Source organism: Cydia amplana, chromosome 6 (assembly GCF_948474715.1).
Source record: "Cydia amplana chromosome 6, ilCydAmpl1.1, whole genome shotgun sequence".
In the NCBI taxonomy this organism is placed as follows: domain Eukaryota; kingdom Metazoa; phylum Arthropoda; class Insecta; order Lepidoptera; family Tortricidae; genus Cydia; species Cydia amplana.
In genome coordinates this window covers 20,104,123-20,122,982 of record NC_086074.1, presented here as the reverse complement: position 1 = coordinate 20,122,982, position 18,860 = coordinate 20,104,123, and the positions used below count along the sequence as shown (strand labels likewise).

General features: G+C 37.2%; 1 protein-coding gene across 1 annotated transcript in view; it reads right to left on the bottom strand.

Moving 5' to 3' along the window:
• LOC134649179 (intermembrane lipid transfer protein Vps13D) overlaps window positions 1-18,860 on the bottom strand; it is a 102,398-nt gene that overhangs the window by 38,344 nt on the left and 45,194 nt on the right. Inside the window, exons 64-66 of the mRNA XM_063503895.1 lie at window positions 2,892-3,054; window positions 2,337-2,470; window positions 61-280 (exon numbers count right to left, since the gene is read on the bottom strand). Of these exons, the coding sequence (XP_063359965.1) occupies window positions 61-280; window positions 2,337-2,470; window positions 2,892-3,054 (517 nt within the window). The remainder of the gene's footprint in view (window positions 1-60; window positions 281-2,336; window positions 2,471-2,891; window positions 3,055-18,860) is intronic.

Sequence of the window (18,860 nt, the reverse complement as noted above, 5' to 3'; positions counted from 1 at the left end):
TTGTGCTCCTCAAGTATGAGTATAACCTATCTATGGTTATATAATATCATTGCTACTGACCGCATGGGTGAGAGTCCGGAAGAACACCCCGACGCGGTCGACGCAGACGGGGTCGGGCGGCCCCCAGTCCCCGAGCCGCAGCGCCAGCTGGTGCAGCACGGCGGGGCCGGCGCGCGCGCCGCGGCCGCGCCGCGCGCCGAACGAGAACGGCTCCGTGTCGCCGCCGCGCACCGCCACCCAAGAGTCGTCCGGCCCGCTCCACCCGCTAGTCTCCGTCAGACTGGTACCACAATATTTATCCATATCATTTACAATATTAAAAAAAACTTTACGCGATCAGTATACATTGTTTTATTAAAAGTTCCTTCGATATCCTCAGATCCTGACGTGATGACAGACAGTGTGATTTATTTTGAAACAAAATAAAATAATTAGCTACACCGATGAGAAATAACATATCACTGCATAATATAAAACAAAGTCGCTTCTCTGTCTGTCTGTCTGTATGCTTAGATCTTTTTTCTACTCCCGTACTTTTATTTGTCATTTAAAGGGTCGTGCACACACCTTTAAACCCCTCTCTTCTAGTTGTCAAGACAAGTCTTTAGTATATTCCCCAAAATAGTATTTGTGTATACACGCAGTATCTTTTTGGCACTTTTACGATACTTCGTGTAATCACCACTTAAAAAATATTGTATGGAATACATTGTTGCCAACCTAATTTTAATTGTCATTTCTGACAGATGAGTGAACCATAGACATGTTTTGGTTTATCATCATCATCATCATCAGTTTTCATCTTTATAGGGCTGTATCTCCTAAACCGTGCGTCATAGCGCAAAAATAATCAAATTTTCGTTCCCCTTTAAAACCCGTAAGTAATATTTAAAAAACACAAAAACTAAAAAAAAAAATTAAAAAAAGAAAGAAAAATGTTTATGGGTTGTATCTCCTACACCGTGCGTCGTAGCGCAAAAATAATAAAATGTTCATTCCTCTGTAAGAAACCCCTAATTAATATTAAAAAACAAAAACAAAAAAGAAATAAAAAAAAAACAAAAAAAAACTTTATAATGCTGTATCTCCTAAACCGTGCGTCGTAGCGCAAAAATAATCAAATTTTCGTTCCCCTTTGAATCCCGTAAGTAATATTTAAAAAACACGAAAAAAAAAAAATAAAGAAAAATGTTTATGGGTCTCCTAAACCGTGCGTCGTAGCGCAAAAATATTAAAATGTTCATTCCTCTGTAAGAAGCCCCTAATTAATACTAAATAAAAAAAAAACACAAAAGAGAAATAAAAAGAAACAAAAAAAACTTTATAATGCTGTATCTCCTAAACCGTGCGTCGTTGCGCAAAAATAATAAAATTTTCGTTCCCCTTTGAAACTCGTAAGTAATATTTAAAAAACATGAAAAATTAAAAAAAAGAAAGAAAAATGTTTATGGGTTGTATCTCCTAACCCGTGCGTCGTAGCGCAAAAATAATAAAATGTTCATTCCACTGTAAGAAACCCCTAATTAATATTTAAAAAAAAAAAAACAAAAAAGAAATAAAAAGAAAAACAAAAAAAACTTTATAATGCTGTATCTCCTAAACCGTGCGTCGTAGCGCAAAAATAATCAAATTTTCGTTCCCCTTTGAGTCCCCTAAGTAATATTTAAAAAACACCAAAAACAATAAAAAAAATATAAAGAAAAATGTTTATGGGTTGTATCTCCTAAACCGTGCGTCGTAGCGCAAAAATAATAAAATGTTCATTCCTCTCTAAGAAACCCCTAATTAATATTAAAAAAAAAAAAATTATAGGGCTGTATCTCCTAAACCGTGCGTCGTAGCGCAAAAATAATAAAATTTTCTTCCCCTTAAGAATCCCACGCACTGAACAACCTATCATATTAGGAAATTAAACAATCATCATCCATTTTTATTATTATTTCATTGCATTTCAAAGTAAGTGCTTGGTCGTAGAAAAAGTATTGTATGCAACGTTGTTTAACTGAGTCAAAAAATACTCGTGGCGTCTTTATTAACAATTTTCGGCTTCGCCTCAAATTGTTACTCACGCCTCTCGCCTTTTTTGACCCCTCTTAAACAACGGTTGCATAAAATACTATAAAAGTACGCAACGAATTTAGATGCGGTTTTTTTTTAATAGATAAGTAGAGTGATTCAAGAGTAAAGTTTATGTATAGTTTGTTAAACCGTGCGAAGCCGGGCCGGGTCGCTAGTATATCATAAAAAATACATCTCCACTCATTTTAGAGGTTGCTTAATGAAGGAAAAATATTAACTTGGTTTCAAACTAAAACACAAATAGCTAGTAAACTCACACGTCGCAGGTAGTTAGAAGTGTAGTGAACCACAATTTGTGTCCAGTGTGGTTCCGTAGAGCGTAGGGCACGAACGGTGAACGCCGCCGATGCCCCGCCGGGCTGCCTTTCGGCGACGCATCCAGGGATACCGGCTAAAAATTGTATAAAAACTTAAAAAATCTAAAATACCTAATCGAAGAAACATTATTTTTAAAATTAATTTATTAGGGTTTTATATTCTAATGGTGATGATACAGTCATGTTGTGTTATTCGTAAACTTCATTATGCATTAAAAGTAAACACATAATAAAGTTCAAACGTCTGTCTGTAACTGCATTACTGTTCCATGTGTTGATGAATACGAATTTATAGAGTCTGTGCGGAAAGAGAAGAGTCGTGGAATGTATTGGGCCCCATACATTCTACGACACTACTCTTTCCGCACAGACTCTAATACTGCCGTTGGGTCTAAAGAACACTCCAGCTCCATTGCGAGCAGTAGTGTAGCATTTTTATTCTAATTTTTTTTTTATGTGAAGTAATAAATGTATGGCAAGCAACTCATTGCTTACCTGCGTGTAGTAGTCGGCGGTCCAGTTGGCGCGCACCAGCTGCGTCAGCTCCACCAGCGAGGACGTGATGTTTGTGTTGAGCACCTCCGTTGAGCGCACAGACACCGCCAGCCGACCCAGCGCGAGACCGCTTGTCAGAGTATACTCCCATGATGTCTCGAATCTAAACAAGATCATTGTCTTAACGTGTAATATATAACATGTTTTTACACTCCCACAATTAGGAAGGCAACCAAAGAGTAGTATAATATATATATGAGAAAGAGAGCCCTCTCGTGGAACTTTTTTGTATCCATTATGAAGCGCCATCTGTAAATCTGAACACACAATATTAACGTCAATATTCATACCTACAGGGCCTGTTTACACATTGATTAATGTTTAATATGAGTTCATACATTTGCTACAAATGTATAAACTCACACTAAACATTAATCAATGTGTAAACAGGGTCATATATAATTTGTTATATCAAGAGTTTTGCTCTTCTTACCCATTAATCAACAACTTTATTATAATATTTGCTTGCTATAGGCATGCCCTCCCATTCCGAAGGCCGTATAATTCTTTTTAAATCGATATCATAGATGGCGCTATATGTCACAATCGGCGATAACGAAATTTTTATCTTACAGATTAAGATGTATTAAGAGACATTTAAAGTGTCATAAATTAAAAACATTATAAATGAAATACAAACATTAATAACAACACGAATTCAATGCATTCATTTTCAAAATTTGAAATCACAATTATATCGCGACTGACTACGTTATGAACATCAGCGCAGGACAGTTATGTGGAGCTGTCGAAGTAATATTGAATATTGTCACTAGATGGAACCACCACGGTTCTAATATATGGAGTTTGATTTAGAATGATTACATTTGAGTTATGAATTACGAAATTTAGTACATAATGTAAAAAAAATAGATCGGTCAATAAACATGCCTACTCTAAATGAGTACCAATTTTTTTTAAAGTAGGCCTGACGTTAAAATATAAATTAAAAAAACTCGTAAGCCGATGTGTTTCAAAAGAAATGAATGCTTTGTTTTTAAACACAATGCAAGTTTTTATTTCGCTTGATGTCCAAGTCAAACGCACATTTTACTCCTTTATTGACCGACGCGTTTGCGAAGGTCTCCGTTTTAACTCGGGCCAAATTTCGTTTGAGGAGAACGTTCTCCTCGGTTTAATTCTCAACCGATTCTCATCAAATTTTGTGACCAGATTCTAGGATAAAATAGTTTTTTTTTCAATGTGATTATTTCAAAATTGCGGAAACAAATATGTAGTCGTATCAATATTATAAGAGCATTTCTTTTCTTTTTGAGATATATTTACAGTGCTTGGAAAAAATGTAGAAATGTTGTAATGGTATAGGCGGTATTTAGATATGTATGTAGGTTTTTACTCGAAAATAAGTAGCCAAATTTCGTCAAATTGGCTAAGTGCTATCATGGCGCAGTTAGCAAACAGTTGCTTTGATGCATGGAGGTTCCAAGTTCGAACCCCAGTAAAGTGCGCTGCTAACTTTTTGTAAATTTTTACACTTATATTATTGTACATATTATGTATTATTATTTGTGCAAAGCACGGCTTAAACGTATTCGTTTCATTTTTCCAATCTTTTATTAAACTTTTTGTTAATTTAGTTTTTCTAAATAATTCTAAACGGCGTACCCATATATTTTTTATTCAGTTTTAAGCTATGCTCGCGGGGTCTACAGTTTATTAATTTCCTTGTTGTAAACGATGATCGGCTTAAACCGCGAAAATCGAAGTTTGTAAACTTCATGAGGTAGAACAAACTAAATTGACAGCGATTTTGATAACACAGACTATGCAAGTGTTCTTTTAATTACATAATCTAATAGAAGTTTGATGTTTAAAATAACACTAATAAAATATGCTTGGTATGACTCATGCAACTATCTCTGTCACTCGAATTACAACTTAATGTGAGTAAAAGAGCCCAAAATTTGCAATATTCGGTGTTCGCGGGTCGCGGGGCCTGCCTAGTCGAATTTTTGTTGACGGACAAACTCCGACAATGACTGCACTCATGACTACGACGGGAAGTATGGGGGTGGTCATGATTTGGTCATGGACTGGCCACGGTGTGACATGCGAGTTATCCTTGAAAAATACCTAGGTGTTCGTATTTCCAATGCAAGGTCATGACCGCCATGACTGGTCAAAAGTCGATGTTTCGCTTCTAAACTGAATACAGTGCGCGTTTGCAAACTTGAATTGACAATACGGTGTGTTATATCTATAGGTTTGTATTTATTTTTAATTTAATACGAGTACTTATGTCCTCAATCGCTCCAGCGTCTCAAGGCCGCACAGCGACGTGCACACGCACACTCGGATTAAGTACTAATTGTAAGGTGCGTCTGTGTGCTTACGAAAACTACCATACAACTAGGTACATAGGCGTGAACGCTGAACGCCACAGTCATTCGTGCCGTCCTCTTCTTCTTTCTAATAGTAGCGACAGGGACAGCATGCACGGTTTGAAACTTCTAACAGTTCTAACCATGTTAATAAAAGAGGGACGGGCAATATATCTCGCCGCGAGATACTGTCGTGCCTATCATGGCCAGCCCGGCTGTAAATATTTGTTTTTAGTGCAAATATTTCCTTTTTGTATTTTAAAATACTACAAAATAAATCGTGTTACTGCCGTTTGTACGAGAATGTAAATTTTTAACATGAAATAAATGTTTAATAAATAAATAAATATTATAGGGACATTCTTACACAAATTGACTAACGATACAAATGTGTAATATACAATTAATACTTAAATACATAGAAAATATCCATAACTCAAGAACAAATATCTGTCTCATTATATAAATAAATTACACTTTATTTTCAATATAAAAAAATCGATCGAGTAGGTAATTCAAGGTCACTTTTTTTGTAACGTTGTGGACCTGCTACTTACGGGTTAAACACCCTGACCATGGAAACCGGCATACCCTTATTATTTTCCCTCCTCTTTTTTATTTCCGAGACTTGGTGCGCGACTGACACTATCAATAGCTGGCGCGCTCGAGTAACATTTTTAATAACTAATCCGTTTTGTATATATGTTTTCTTAGGTACAGTCAGCAGCAGAAGTTGCTAAGCGGGCGAGGCGTTCATAATTACCTTGACGCGCTCTTATTCACTTAACAATAAAGTCGCGTCAAGATTATTTTGAACACCTCGCCCGCTTAGCAACTATTGCTGCTGACTGTACATGATAGGACAAGTACGGCTACCATTAATTGACATTTGACTTTTACGCCACCGACTGCGTGAACTCGATCGCACCAATACATCAATGCGAGTGCGAGCGAGATAGACTGCGATCGACTTCATGCAGTCGCTAGCGTACCTAAACGTCAAATGTCAACTCATGATAGCCGTAGCGAATAAGCTACAAAACTTTTAGTAGCTAAATAAAAAAATGAATAAATCGGAAATACAATTAGTTTATTTATTAATTTAAAAGCATGGCAAAAAAAACGTTACACACATTTTTTATTGCAATATTACGAAATAGAATGTAAAACACGCAAAGCAACGTACATATATGGGGCATTATCTATGAAAAGGGACCTTATTGTCGATGGCGCTTACGCCGCACAGCGTCGCGCGGCATTGTATTTATATCAGAGCATCGTTAATAACGGCGTAAGCGCCATCGACAATAAGGTCCCTTTTCATAGATAACGTCACATATGCTACTTAGGACGGTGCGCTTTTTTAGTATGGGATTGGCGGATTGGGTATCTGCATGTACTATGTATGTACTAGTATTTTATGGGGCATTATCTATGAAAAGGGACCTTATTGTCGATGGCGCTTACGACGCACGGCGTGGCGCGGCATTGTATTTATATCGGAGCATCGTTGATAACGATGTAGGCGCCATCGACAATAAGGTCCCTTTTCATGGATAACGTCACATATGATCTGTGATCCTTACAAAATACCTACTCCTTCCTTTCCTATATACATGGTCTTTTTAGGGTTCCGTACCCAAAGGGTAAAAACGGGACCCTATTACTAAGACTCCGCTGTCCGTCCGTCCGTCCGTCCGTCCGTCTGTCACCGTGTCACCAGGCTGTATCTCACGAACCGTGATAGCTAGACAGTTGAAATTTTCACAGATGATGTATTTCTGTTGCCGCTATAACAACAAATACTAAAAATAGAATAAAATAAAGATTTAAGTGGGGCTCCCATACAACAAACGTGATTTTTGACCGAAGTTAAGCAACGTCGGGCGGGGTCAGTTCAGTACTTGGATGGGTGACCGTTTTTTTGCTTGTTTTGGCTCGACTCGATATTTGTTTATGGTGCGGAACCCTCCGTGCGCGAGTCCGACTCGCACTTGGCCGGTTTTTTATTTCATAATAAATCTAAGAAAATACCGCGTAGTATTATATCTATATCTCTAGGTACTAATATGGGGCATTATCTATGAAAAGGGACCTTATTGTCGATGGCGCTTACGCCGCACGGCGTCGCGTGGCCTTTTATTTATATCTGAACATCGTCAATAATGGCGTAAGCGCCATCGACAATAAGATCCATTTTCATAGATAACGTCACATATAAATTTAGATTTTAATATGCGCATATTTTTTCAAGTTATTACTTTCGATTTTATTTAACGGACGTTAAAAATAGATTGTTTCGTCGGCGCGACCTTGGGCTTTGGGCCTCTCAAGGCCATGTGGACGGCACGCGGCAATGCAACGCTTAGCTCCAAGAATTATTTTATTAAAACAGATCATACCGCAATGCCGTGTTCTTTCTGCCCTAATGTGAAGCATAGGTACCTACTAGATACCTTCAAACCAGCATAAGAGTCCTCTTTGATTATGCATTATTATTGTGTGTCTCAAAATCACAGTTATGCTGGTTTACTCGAACGCTTGTCGTGCCGATTTGCCGAAGCAAGGTAAGCGATAAGAATACGACCTGTGATTTGTAACGAAACTTTGACGCCTTCGCCTATACTAAAGTAGGTACCCATTCAAACTTCTATTTACAATACAAAAAAATTAACAAAAAAATTAAAAAGTCAAATTGATTTCATAATCGTAAATTATCATATGTAAATAAATTTCAATTTTGTCGCCGATGGCTGAAACGCCATCTAGTAATGATTGACCTTAAAAATGAATGTGATGTGTAGGTTTAGTGCGTGAAAGCTACAACAGATGTCGCGCGAGAGGTGTTTTGACGCCATTTCAACGCATGTTTGTCGTAAGAGTTTTATTAGCTCCGTGGGGCTCCGTGCGCCATCTAGTTTGTTACTGTGAACTAAAAAATTGCCTACAAGTATTTGCTACTTAGGACGGTGCGCGTTTTTAGTATGGGATTGGGTATCTGTACTAGTATTATATGATCTGTGCTATAGGTATATATTGGCAAGCAGATATTTTAAAGTCCAACAGGTAACGTAAGTACAATACAATGATATCCAAGAATGATTTTAACAAGAAAATTATAATAAAGTAGCTTATTAAATACCGGATAAAATAAAATAACAAGGTAAGTATAAATGGGAAAGAAAAGATAGTTGATATTTCATAATTTAAAATTCAAAAGTTTATTACACAAGTCACATTTACCTATACAGAAGTTTATCTACTACACATAGTGATATAACATTTACATGATGATAACATGGCAACAGATACAAATACCTACAGGAGCCAATACCTGGGTAAACATAACGTTATTGTATGCTGTAATAAACTATATTTAAACGTAAAAGAAAACTTCGCAACTGATACATGTACAGGAGCCAATACCTGGGTAAACATAACGTTATTGTATGCTGTAATAAACTATATTATACAAACGTAAAAGAAAACATCGCAACAGATACAAGTACAGGAGCCAATACCTGGGTAAACATAACGTTATTGTATGCTATAAAGTCCTGACTGACTAATATCAAAGCTCAGCCCAAACCGTTTGACCTAGAAAACTGAATTATTGGCAATCGGTTGTTTAAAATTAACGCATTCACCCGCCAGGTGGGTGCACTATCCGTAGTCGATTTTGGCTACATACGGTTTTTCCCATGTTATCGGCTACGCTCGTAGCGCGTAGCAAGCGCTGGCACCGAAAGTGTTAAGGGCTCATTTAGACGGTGCGAGAACTCGCATGCGAGTTTCCTTACATTGCGTTATTTGATCGGTCGGCTGAATTGATGTTACATTAATGGTCCGCAATGTAACTAAAATCTCATACGAGTTCACACATGAGCCCTTAGTTTGGAGACGTGAAAGGTACTGCCTCATCATCTTCCGCGCGTAATCCGGGCTTTTTGCCACGGCTCAATGGGAGCCTGTGATCCGCTTGTTAAGTAATCCCATGAATCGGCGTAGGCATTCGTTTTTAAGAAAGTGACTGCAATCTGACCTTCCAACCCAAAGGGTAAACTATATCGGTAGGTACCTTCACCGAAAAACGACTGACAAATATCAAATGCTATTTCGCAAATAAGTTTCGAAAATCTCATTGATACCAGCTGAATTGAAAAACTCATCAGAATTTGAGGCGTAATAGACATTTCATCAAATATTAGGCTACACAGTCTGTCAGCAGGTTCTTTTGAAGCCATTGTTTTTTTTTAATTTCTTCGGATATAATTGTATTTATGCCACTGGTCAGTTTAATTTGGCGTTTAATGGCTTTGCCAGATGGCAGTGAAAAATATTCACACATCAGCCAGTAGCACTTTGGACTCTTTTTGTAAAGCGACATTGTCAGTATTTTTTTTCTAATGAATAGCGTCGTCCTTTAGGTTGCTTCGTTGATTGTTTTTGCATGTTCACTAAAAGCCGAGCTGGTTTCGTCATGTGCCGCACTACTGTCTGGTACATTTGGTGAGCTTGTTCCAATCGTTGCTTGTATGAAAGTTCCCTTTTGCGCAAACGGTTAACTTCCATTTGAAATTGTTTTACCTTAAGCTGCACCTCAATTTTCTTCGAACCTGAAAGAAAACAAAATTATAATATTAAGTACCTACCTTTAATTTTTAATAACTTTTGGCTTTGGTTTGTCACTATACATTTATAGTTATTTGTTTTACAAGGGGGCAAAGTTGTTGTTTAACCGCTCGTGCTAATATTGATACCCGACCAAGCGAAAGATTCTTGAGAGTTGCGAGGGTTTCAAAGCACGAGGGTTAAACAAAATTTGCCCCCGAGTGAAACACAAAATTTTTCACCACACCAACCCGAAGCAAATATTAAATGTAAAATATCAAACCAAATCACATTCAAATGTTCGAATGTTATTAAATATTTATCATCCAAAATCATCAATTAAAAGTCAATTCTACCAGCAAACATAAGAAAACAACTCAAAATTTGCATTTGATTACTTTGCCTCACATGTGATTTACTGATAGCAAAGTGCAATTTAGCTATCCGTTTTTGAAGTGCAAAGTAAGCCTTTCCTAGCTGGTGTGGTGAAAAGTTTGTTATGTCATCAAATTTAGTATTGATACATTTTTTTATTACCGACTGTATTTTTATCTCTACAATTATCTTTCACTGATTGAGAAAATTATAAATACACCATATTTACGAGTTACATTTATTTTTTACCTAGTTCCTATGCTCAGCTTTGGTTTTCATCATCAGATCGAATCGATCTCTTCATAATAAATATAACCTATTAAGTACCTACATTATATTGATATACACAATCAGTATGGCATTATAACTTATAAATATTTTTAATTACCGTGATCTAATGTCCTTCTTTTCGAACGGGTCATCCCACTATAATTATGTTCTGCCAATACAGAAGACTCTGCAGTAGTTATGTTGTTGATGGTAGGCATCTCAGAATGTTGTGTGGCAGGTGTCACTAGAAGAATACAAAGAAATATACAAAATCATTGTTTACGCGCGTACTTCAGAACTTAGGAGATCTTAGAATTCTATCGAGACTCCAGAAAAATAAATACTAACAAATATTTTCTATTCATGTTTCTCACATACGTATATGTATTTTAATCACTACATAGTATAAAACAAACTCGCTTCCCGCTGTCTGTCTGTCTGTGTGTATGCTTAGATCTTTAAAACTACGCAACGGATTTTGATGCGGTTTTTTGATAGAGTGATTCAAGAGGAAGGTTTATGTATAATTTGTTAATCACAGCAAAGCCGGGGCGGGTCGCTAGTTAAAAATAAATTATGGTGATTGAATCCATTTTTATCTAGAAACAAAATACCTACAGAAAATACAGCTTTTATCGCTAAGGGCCCTATCATACTGGCGATTAGCGAGACTCACCGAGAAAATGCTAACAAAGACAATTATAGGTACCTATATGTATTGCATTGTCACCCGACTTACTTAAGTACATATGTGAACTTTCAGCTCAACCGAATGATGGGAAGTGGGTCTAGTTTAGCTTGCAAGATTGCTGCAGTAGGTTGGGCCATGCTCAGTGTAGGGCTCCGTAGTTACCTTCTGTCAAAAAAAGTCGGCATCATTGATTTTTGTATCCATAGGTACCGAATTGCAGCTTTCTAGCACTAAGGCGCACGGCACACTGCATCCGATTCCGACAAGCGGGATGTGGTTATAATACGCGCATAGCGTTGTCTCGCTCAAAAATCGGAGCGACGTGCTAATTGGGTGCAGTGTAAATAGTGTAATGCGCCTTACGATCACGTAGCAAATCCACAGACGAACAGACACAGACAGACAGGCAGACAGACAGATATAGCGAAACCATAAAAATTTATGCTTCCTCGGTATGTATCTAGTTGACACAGAACCCTAAACAATGAAAAATATTATAGACAGGTGGAAATCGGCCTGTTTCGAGAAAAGTCGTCGACATCTCTTCTAAATACCTAAAACTGGTATGGATGTGTTCCTCGTGATCTCTAGAATACGAAATGACCGGTTTTAGTTTATGGAGTGGGGGACGGGTCGAAAAAAAGGGGGGCAAAGATGGCGGCCGACCATTATTGATATTTGTTCACATCTTGAGTCCTATGGGACCGATCGGTTCGTGTGAGGTGTCGTTTGAAAGAGTATTAAACGTGCTATTATTGTTTCATAATAACCGTAGTCATAACTGTAGTCGTTTACAAAATATTTTAAAATATTTGATTTTATACCGTGCATGGATGGCATAAGTACTGATTAAATATGCGCCTAACTCAATAAATTACAACAATACCGCAATTATTTTATTACAAAATATACGAGACATTTCATTAGCTTACCAAAAACATAAGTTTTATTGGCGTATGATATTATATAACCAATTAATAACGAATTTTGTTCAGCATGGGTCACTACGCACCGTCACGTAAATGGCGGGCGACCGACGTAAACTTTTCATTATTTCTCGGGTTCTATTTTATTGATCAATTGCTGATAGGTACCATTTGAAAGGTTATTAAACGTACAATAAATGGTTTCTAATAGCCGTAGTCATAACTTTAGTAATTTACAAAATATTTTAAAATATTTGATTTTTTTACCGTGCATGGATGGCATAAGTACTGATAAAATATGCGTCTAACTCAATAAATTATAACTTTACTCCAATAATATTCTTACAAAATGTACGTGAAATTTCATTAGCTTTCCAAAAATATAAGTTTTATTGGTGTATGATATTATATAACCAAGTAATTACGAATTTTGTTCAGCATGGGTCACTAAGCGCCGTCACGTAAATGGCAGGCGATCGGCGTCAACTTTTCATTATTTCTCGGGTTTTATTTTATTGATCAGTTCGTGATAGATACCATTTGAAAGAATATTAAACGTACTATAATTGGTTTTCAATAACTGTAGTCATAACTTTAGTCATTTTCAAAATAATTGAAAACATGATTTTTTACCGTGCATGCACATAAGTACTGCTAAAACATGGTTCTAACTTAATAAATTATAACTTTATCGCAATTAATGTATTTACAAAATATACGAGACATTTCATTAGCTTTCCAAAAACATAAGATTTATTGGTGTAAGATATTATATAACCAAGTAATAATGAATTTTGTTCAGCATGGGTCACTGCGCACCGTCATATAAATCCCAACAAACAATTAGGTGACACTTAGCACCTATTTTCTTACCTAAAGACAGCCTGGCTCTAGAATAGCTACATCTATAGTCTTAGTTTACAGTTTACAGGCTCTGGTGAGATAAAAGTGTTTAAAAGGTTCATCTAAAGATTTAAGATCTACAGTAGCTGTTTTGGGCGCTATATTGCATGTTAAGCTGCTAGTATTATAGCTTATAGCTCAAAGTGAATTGAACAACCTTAACATCTATATGAGTAATAATCTGCAATTTGCACTTAAGGTTCTAAACGTGTGATAAAGCCTTCTACTTATAGCTTTTTATATCGCAATCGCTACTTAACTCTCTTGTATGACTTACAGTCGAACAGAGAAGTTATGAGTCGCTATTATAGATCTAAGATCATGTAGTTACAGACGAGCGTTATTTAAATACCGTAGTACATCTTATAACTGTCAATAGAGTCATACTTACAAGCTAAAACTACAATGCCAAACGCCAATGAATCAATAGGTAAGCAAAAACTATAAATTAGACCGTAAAATAAAATAGTAAATAAATATAATATAGATAGTTTACTCAATATTGACCTTATCTTACTATTACTATACTTAAAACCGGACTTCACGGATAGTTATTATGTGGACATACGCTGCTACTCAAATAGTAGTCACTTATTTTGCATCCTGGAGCGTGCGGCGACAAATATCTCTTTAACGCCACAAGCCTCAGATCTCACTAAAAAGGTGATTTTAAATTATTAACTACGGAGTGGGTTTGAAAACGTTTTACGTGTAGACGCGTGAGTCAAATAACAACACAGATATTAAGTACTTCATATGCAGTGGTTTAGCAAACATGAAAGCTACGAACTTAACGATGTTATGAACCTAGAACTGGGCTTTTGTCAAAGAGTCAAAATATACTTAAGTTTCCTGTGATAAAAAAACAAAACAAACAAACCATCATTTATATCGATATTTTATCATTTTGGATACCTACATTATAAAATGTACTGTCAAACAATAATAGAATGCTGCTGGTCTACCAGGCGCTCGCCGCGCCGTGTGTTTGCTTGCTTGGCGAAATTGGTCCTGGCATACCTATATAGTTGTACGGTAACTAAACAATATTTTTGGAAAGTTAATAAATAGTTTGCTGATTTTACTCTAAAAATTTCACGCTATATTTACTACATTATCTCTTTCTCAAATTATTTCAGTCACTAAGCAAACCTCTAAGGTAAAAATTAAACATTTTCTTTAATATTTTTAAAATGGTTATTTTGGGCCTCAGATTTCAAACAATCGAGTATTCACAGAAAATTTAATATGCTTGCAAATGGTATCCACCATGTATCAGAAAAATAGAACCTGAAATATAATGAAAACTCAACGATGGCCGGGCTCCATTTACGTGACGGTGCACAGTACCCATGCTGAACAAAATTCATGATTACTTAGTTATACAACATTATAAAGCAATAAAACTTATATTTTTGGATAGCTCATAAAATTTCCCGTATATTTTGAAAATATTTATTGCGGTAATGTTATAATCTATTGAGTTAGAAGCATGTTTTACCAGTACTTATGTCCATGCACGGTAAAAATCATATATTTTCAATTATTTTGCAAATGACTACAGTTATGACTACGGTTATTAGAAACCAATTATTGTACATTTAACATTCTTTCTAATGGTATCCATCACCAATTGATCAGTAAAATAGAACCCGAGAAACAATGAACAGTTGAGGTCGGTCGCCCGCCATTTACGTGACGGTGCGTAGTGACCCATGCTGAACAAAATTCATCATTACATGGTTATATAATACCATACACCAATAAACCTTATGTTTTTAGAAAGCTAATGAAATTTCTCGTATATTTTGTAATAACATTAATTGCGGTAAAGTTATAATTTATTGAGTTAGACGCATGTTTTGTCAGTACTTATGCCATCTATGCACGGTAAAAAATCATATATTTTAAAATATTTTCTAAACGACTACAGTTATGACTACAGTTATTATGAAGCAATAATAGCACGTTTAATACTCTTTCAAACGACACCTGAAACGAACCGATCGGTCCCATAGGACTCAAGATGTGAACAAATATCAATGCTGGTCGGCCGCCCACATTCCCCCCCTTTTTATCGACACGTCCCCCTCGCCATAAACTAAAACCGGTCAATTCGTATTCTAGAGACCACGAGGACCACATCCATACCAGTTTTAGGTATTTAGAAGAGATGTCTACGAAAATCGTGGAGACGACTTGTGTTTAATTTAACTCCAGACTATTACACAACTTTGGGAACAAATCAAATTATTTTAGGAAGCGCTGATGGCCTAGCGGTATGAGCATGCAACTTGCAATCCGGAGGTTCAAACCCCGGCTCGTACCAATGAGTTTTTCGGAACTTATATACGAAATATCATTTGATATTTACCAGTCGCTTTTCGATGAAGGAAAACATCGTAAGGAAACCGGACTAATCCCAATAAGGCCTAGTTTACCCTCTGGGTTAGAAGGTCAGATGGCAGTCGCTTTCGTAAAAACTAGTGCCTACGCCAATTCCTGGGATTAGTTGCCAAGCGGACCCCAGGCTCTCATGAGCCGTGGCCAAAATGCCGGGACAACGCGAGGAGGAAGTCACATACTATGTATTTCAGTTTATAATGAAATAAAATATAATGCTCTTTTTTCATTTTAATATCATGAATATATAGGAACCATCATATACCTGGCACAGAAGCAGAATGAAAGGCGTGCTGATAGCCCATTCTAGGAGGAAAATGTTGGGCGCTGGATGGATGTGCCTGCCCTGGAAGTATTATAAAGCTTATTTTTGAAAAAAAAAACTCCAACGTAATAATCGCTACAACTTATGCCATAAAGGGTCACTCTTCTGTAGACTTAGGTATCATCAAAACTAAGTATACTTTTCCTTAGCAATAGAAAGTAGGTAAGCGATCTTGAAGTGTCTTTCTTATTAAAAACACTCTTGAAAAATAAGTCACAGCAAATATGTAGGTAACAATTATATTATAAACTAGCGACCCGCCCCGGCTTCGCACGGGTTAACAAATTATACATAAACCTTCCTCTTGAATTACTCAATCTATTAAAAAAAACCGCATCAAAATCAGTTGCGTAGTTTTAAAGATCTAAGCATACAAAGAGACAGACAGACAGGGAAACTACTTTGTTTAATAGCGGCAACAGAAATACATTATCTGTGAAAACTTCAACTGTATAGCTATCACGGTTCATGAGATACAGCCTGGTGACAGACAGACAGATGGACGGACAGACAGACAGACAGAAGGACAGAGAGACAGACAGACAGACGGCAGACGGACAGACAGACGGACAGCGAAGTCTTAATAATAGGGTCCCGCTTTTACCCTTTGGGTACGGAACCCTTAAAACAAATCAAGGACTATCTGCAGGGCTTAAATCACCCCTTAACCCCCTAGCCTCTCAGACCATGACTCGTCAAGCCCCAACTCCCCAACCCCCAACCTCAAACCCCTCAAACACCACCCTGCCTTCAGACTTCACCTCCCACACCTACCCTTCACCTCTCAGTCTCTTTAGTCATTTCCAATACCAATAGTCACCCATCCAAGTACTGACCCCGCCCGACGTTACTTAACTTCGGTCAAAAATCACGTTTGTTGTATGGCAGCCCCACTTAAATCGTTATTTTATTCTGTTTTTAGTATTTGTTGTTATAGCGGCAACAGAAATACATCATCTGTGAAAATTTCAACTGTCTAGCTATCACGGTTCGTGAGATACAGCCTGGTGACAGACGGACGGACGGACGGACGGACGGACGGACGGACGGACGGACGGACGGATGGACGGACAGCGGAGTCTTAGTAATAGGGTCCCGTTTTTACCCTTTGGGTACGGAACCCTAAAAACATCATTATCTTTATCATTATTCATTATCATCAAAAAAATCCATCGACTTCAAGTATGGACTCGCGCGCGAGAACGCAGCTCATGCTTCACTTCATCAAATTGGTGGTTTGCGAGAGAAAATTCTCGAGTTGCTTAAGAAAACAACCAAATCACCATACACGTACCTTAAAAATTGAGGACCTCCTTTCAAACTAAAAATAATTAAGTACTCAAATCGGATCACGGATGTCGGAGTAAGTAATCGGCGAACATACATAACAAATAACCGCAACCGAATACAGAACCTCCTACTTCTGGGAAAGGAAGTCGGTTAATAAAAAAAGACACACAAAGCGCTTTATTCTCCTATGTTAGAACAGGTGTGGCTCAATCCGCGATGACATCGCGTCACTACGAGTACATGCGGCCTACGCCGATTTTGGTGTCTAGCCATAATACGCGCGCACCGCTACGGAACGGACGCCAGGGCTAGTTACTTAGTAAACTGGGTGCCTAGCCAAGATGCCTATTTTTACCCTTGTCTTAATTATGTTCCCATCTTTTTACTGCCAATTTATCTCAAATTTATTAGTGCACTAATTAGAAACAACTTCAGCTCCAGTAGAAAATTTAAATATAGATATCAATTGTAGGTATTCCTTTTTTCCTACCTACCTATTAAGATTATATGCCTGCCTATCACATGCACAGATGTACATGCACGCACACACATACACACACACACACACACACACACACACACACACACACACACACACACACACACACACACACACACACACACGTTCTTATTATTCTATTGCATCTTAAGTAAGCCATGAAATGATAACAGATGGACTGAGACATCACTCTGAGTTACCTACTTTTATTAGTACAGTTAGTACGTGAGTGAAAGGATCGTTATTTACCTGGGGCAGAAGTAGCGAAATTAAAGGTAGGTTGATTGTTTATTTCAGGAGAAATATGTTGGGCGCTGGAGGTGCCTGAAAAAACATATTATACGTATGTTTACACACAAACCTTATTTTAAATATACATATTTAGATCATTTCAACGAGGGTGCGAAGTGTTACCTAGGGTAGGCAACGTGTACGTACCTACGTAACACCTCTGAAGTTTCAGGTATCCATATAGGCTATGGTGACTGCTTACCATCAGGCGGGCTGTATGCTTATTTGCCACCGACGCATTATTTAAAAAAAGCCTTTCAATGGGTGGAAAAACAGGTTTGTTACGCAGCTACCAAATCCCGAGCTAAGTACTGTACAAAGTATTTACTCGACTGCGTGATTCTTGGGGAAGGTTTAGGTGTATAATTTTCATTTCTCATGCTCTGAAAGAGGGTCATTGTTGTTCTAAAAGGTTTGCAGAAAGTGATACGTTTCTGCACTAGAGCATTAACACATTCACTGCCACTGACGCACATGTGCGTCGACCGTCATACAAGTTTGTTCCTAGGCCACTCCCCCTGGCAGTGAATGCGTTAACTTTCCAAGGACGATTTTTTTTCATTTTTTTATATAAATAATTGAAATTTCGTTTTAAATAGATTTGCAATTTCCGTTCTGATTTTTAACCCTCCATTCCATAAATAACGATTCTTTAACCTAAATTGTTAATTCAAAGTACCCTCTAGAAACAGTATAAAAATGTATACAGTACTCAGTCATGTTTTTTTTAAATCACATGCATTTTACTTTCCTCGTTATCGAAATGAAAAGTAGAGTGTTTAATTAACAATGTAGTTATGAATATGGATGGTTTGTGATTTACCTGACGTAGAAGCAGCAGAATGAAAGGTGGCTTGAATGTCAGATAGGAGCAGAATCTTGAAAGGTGGTTGTGCCTGAAAGTGTATTAAAATTATGATTGTTTAAATTTTATTGCACCAACAAAAAACTTTGCATACGCGTTCAATTCCGTGACCCGCTAG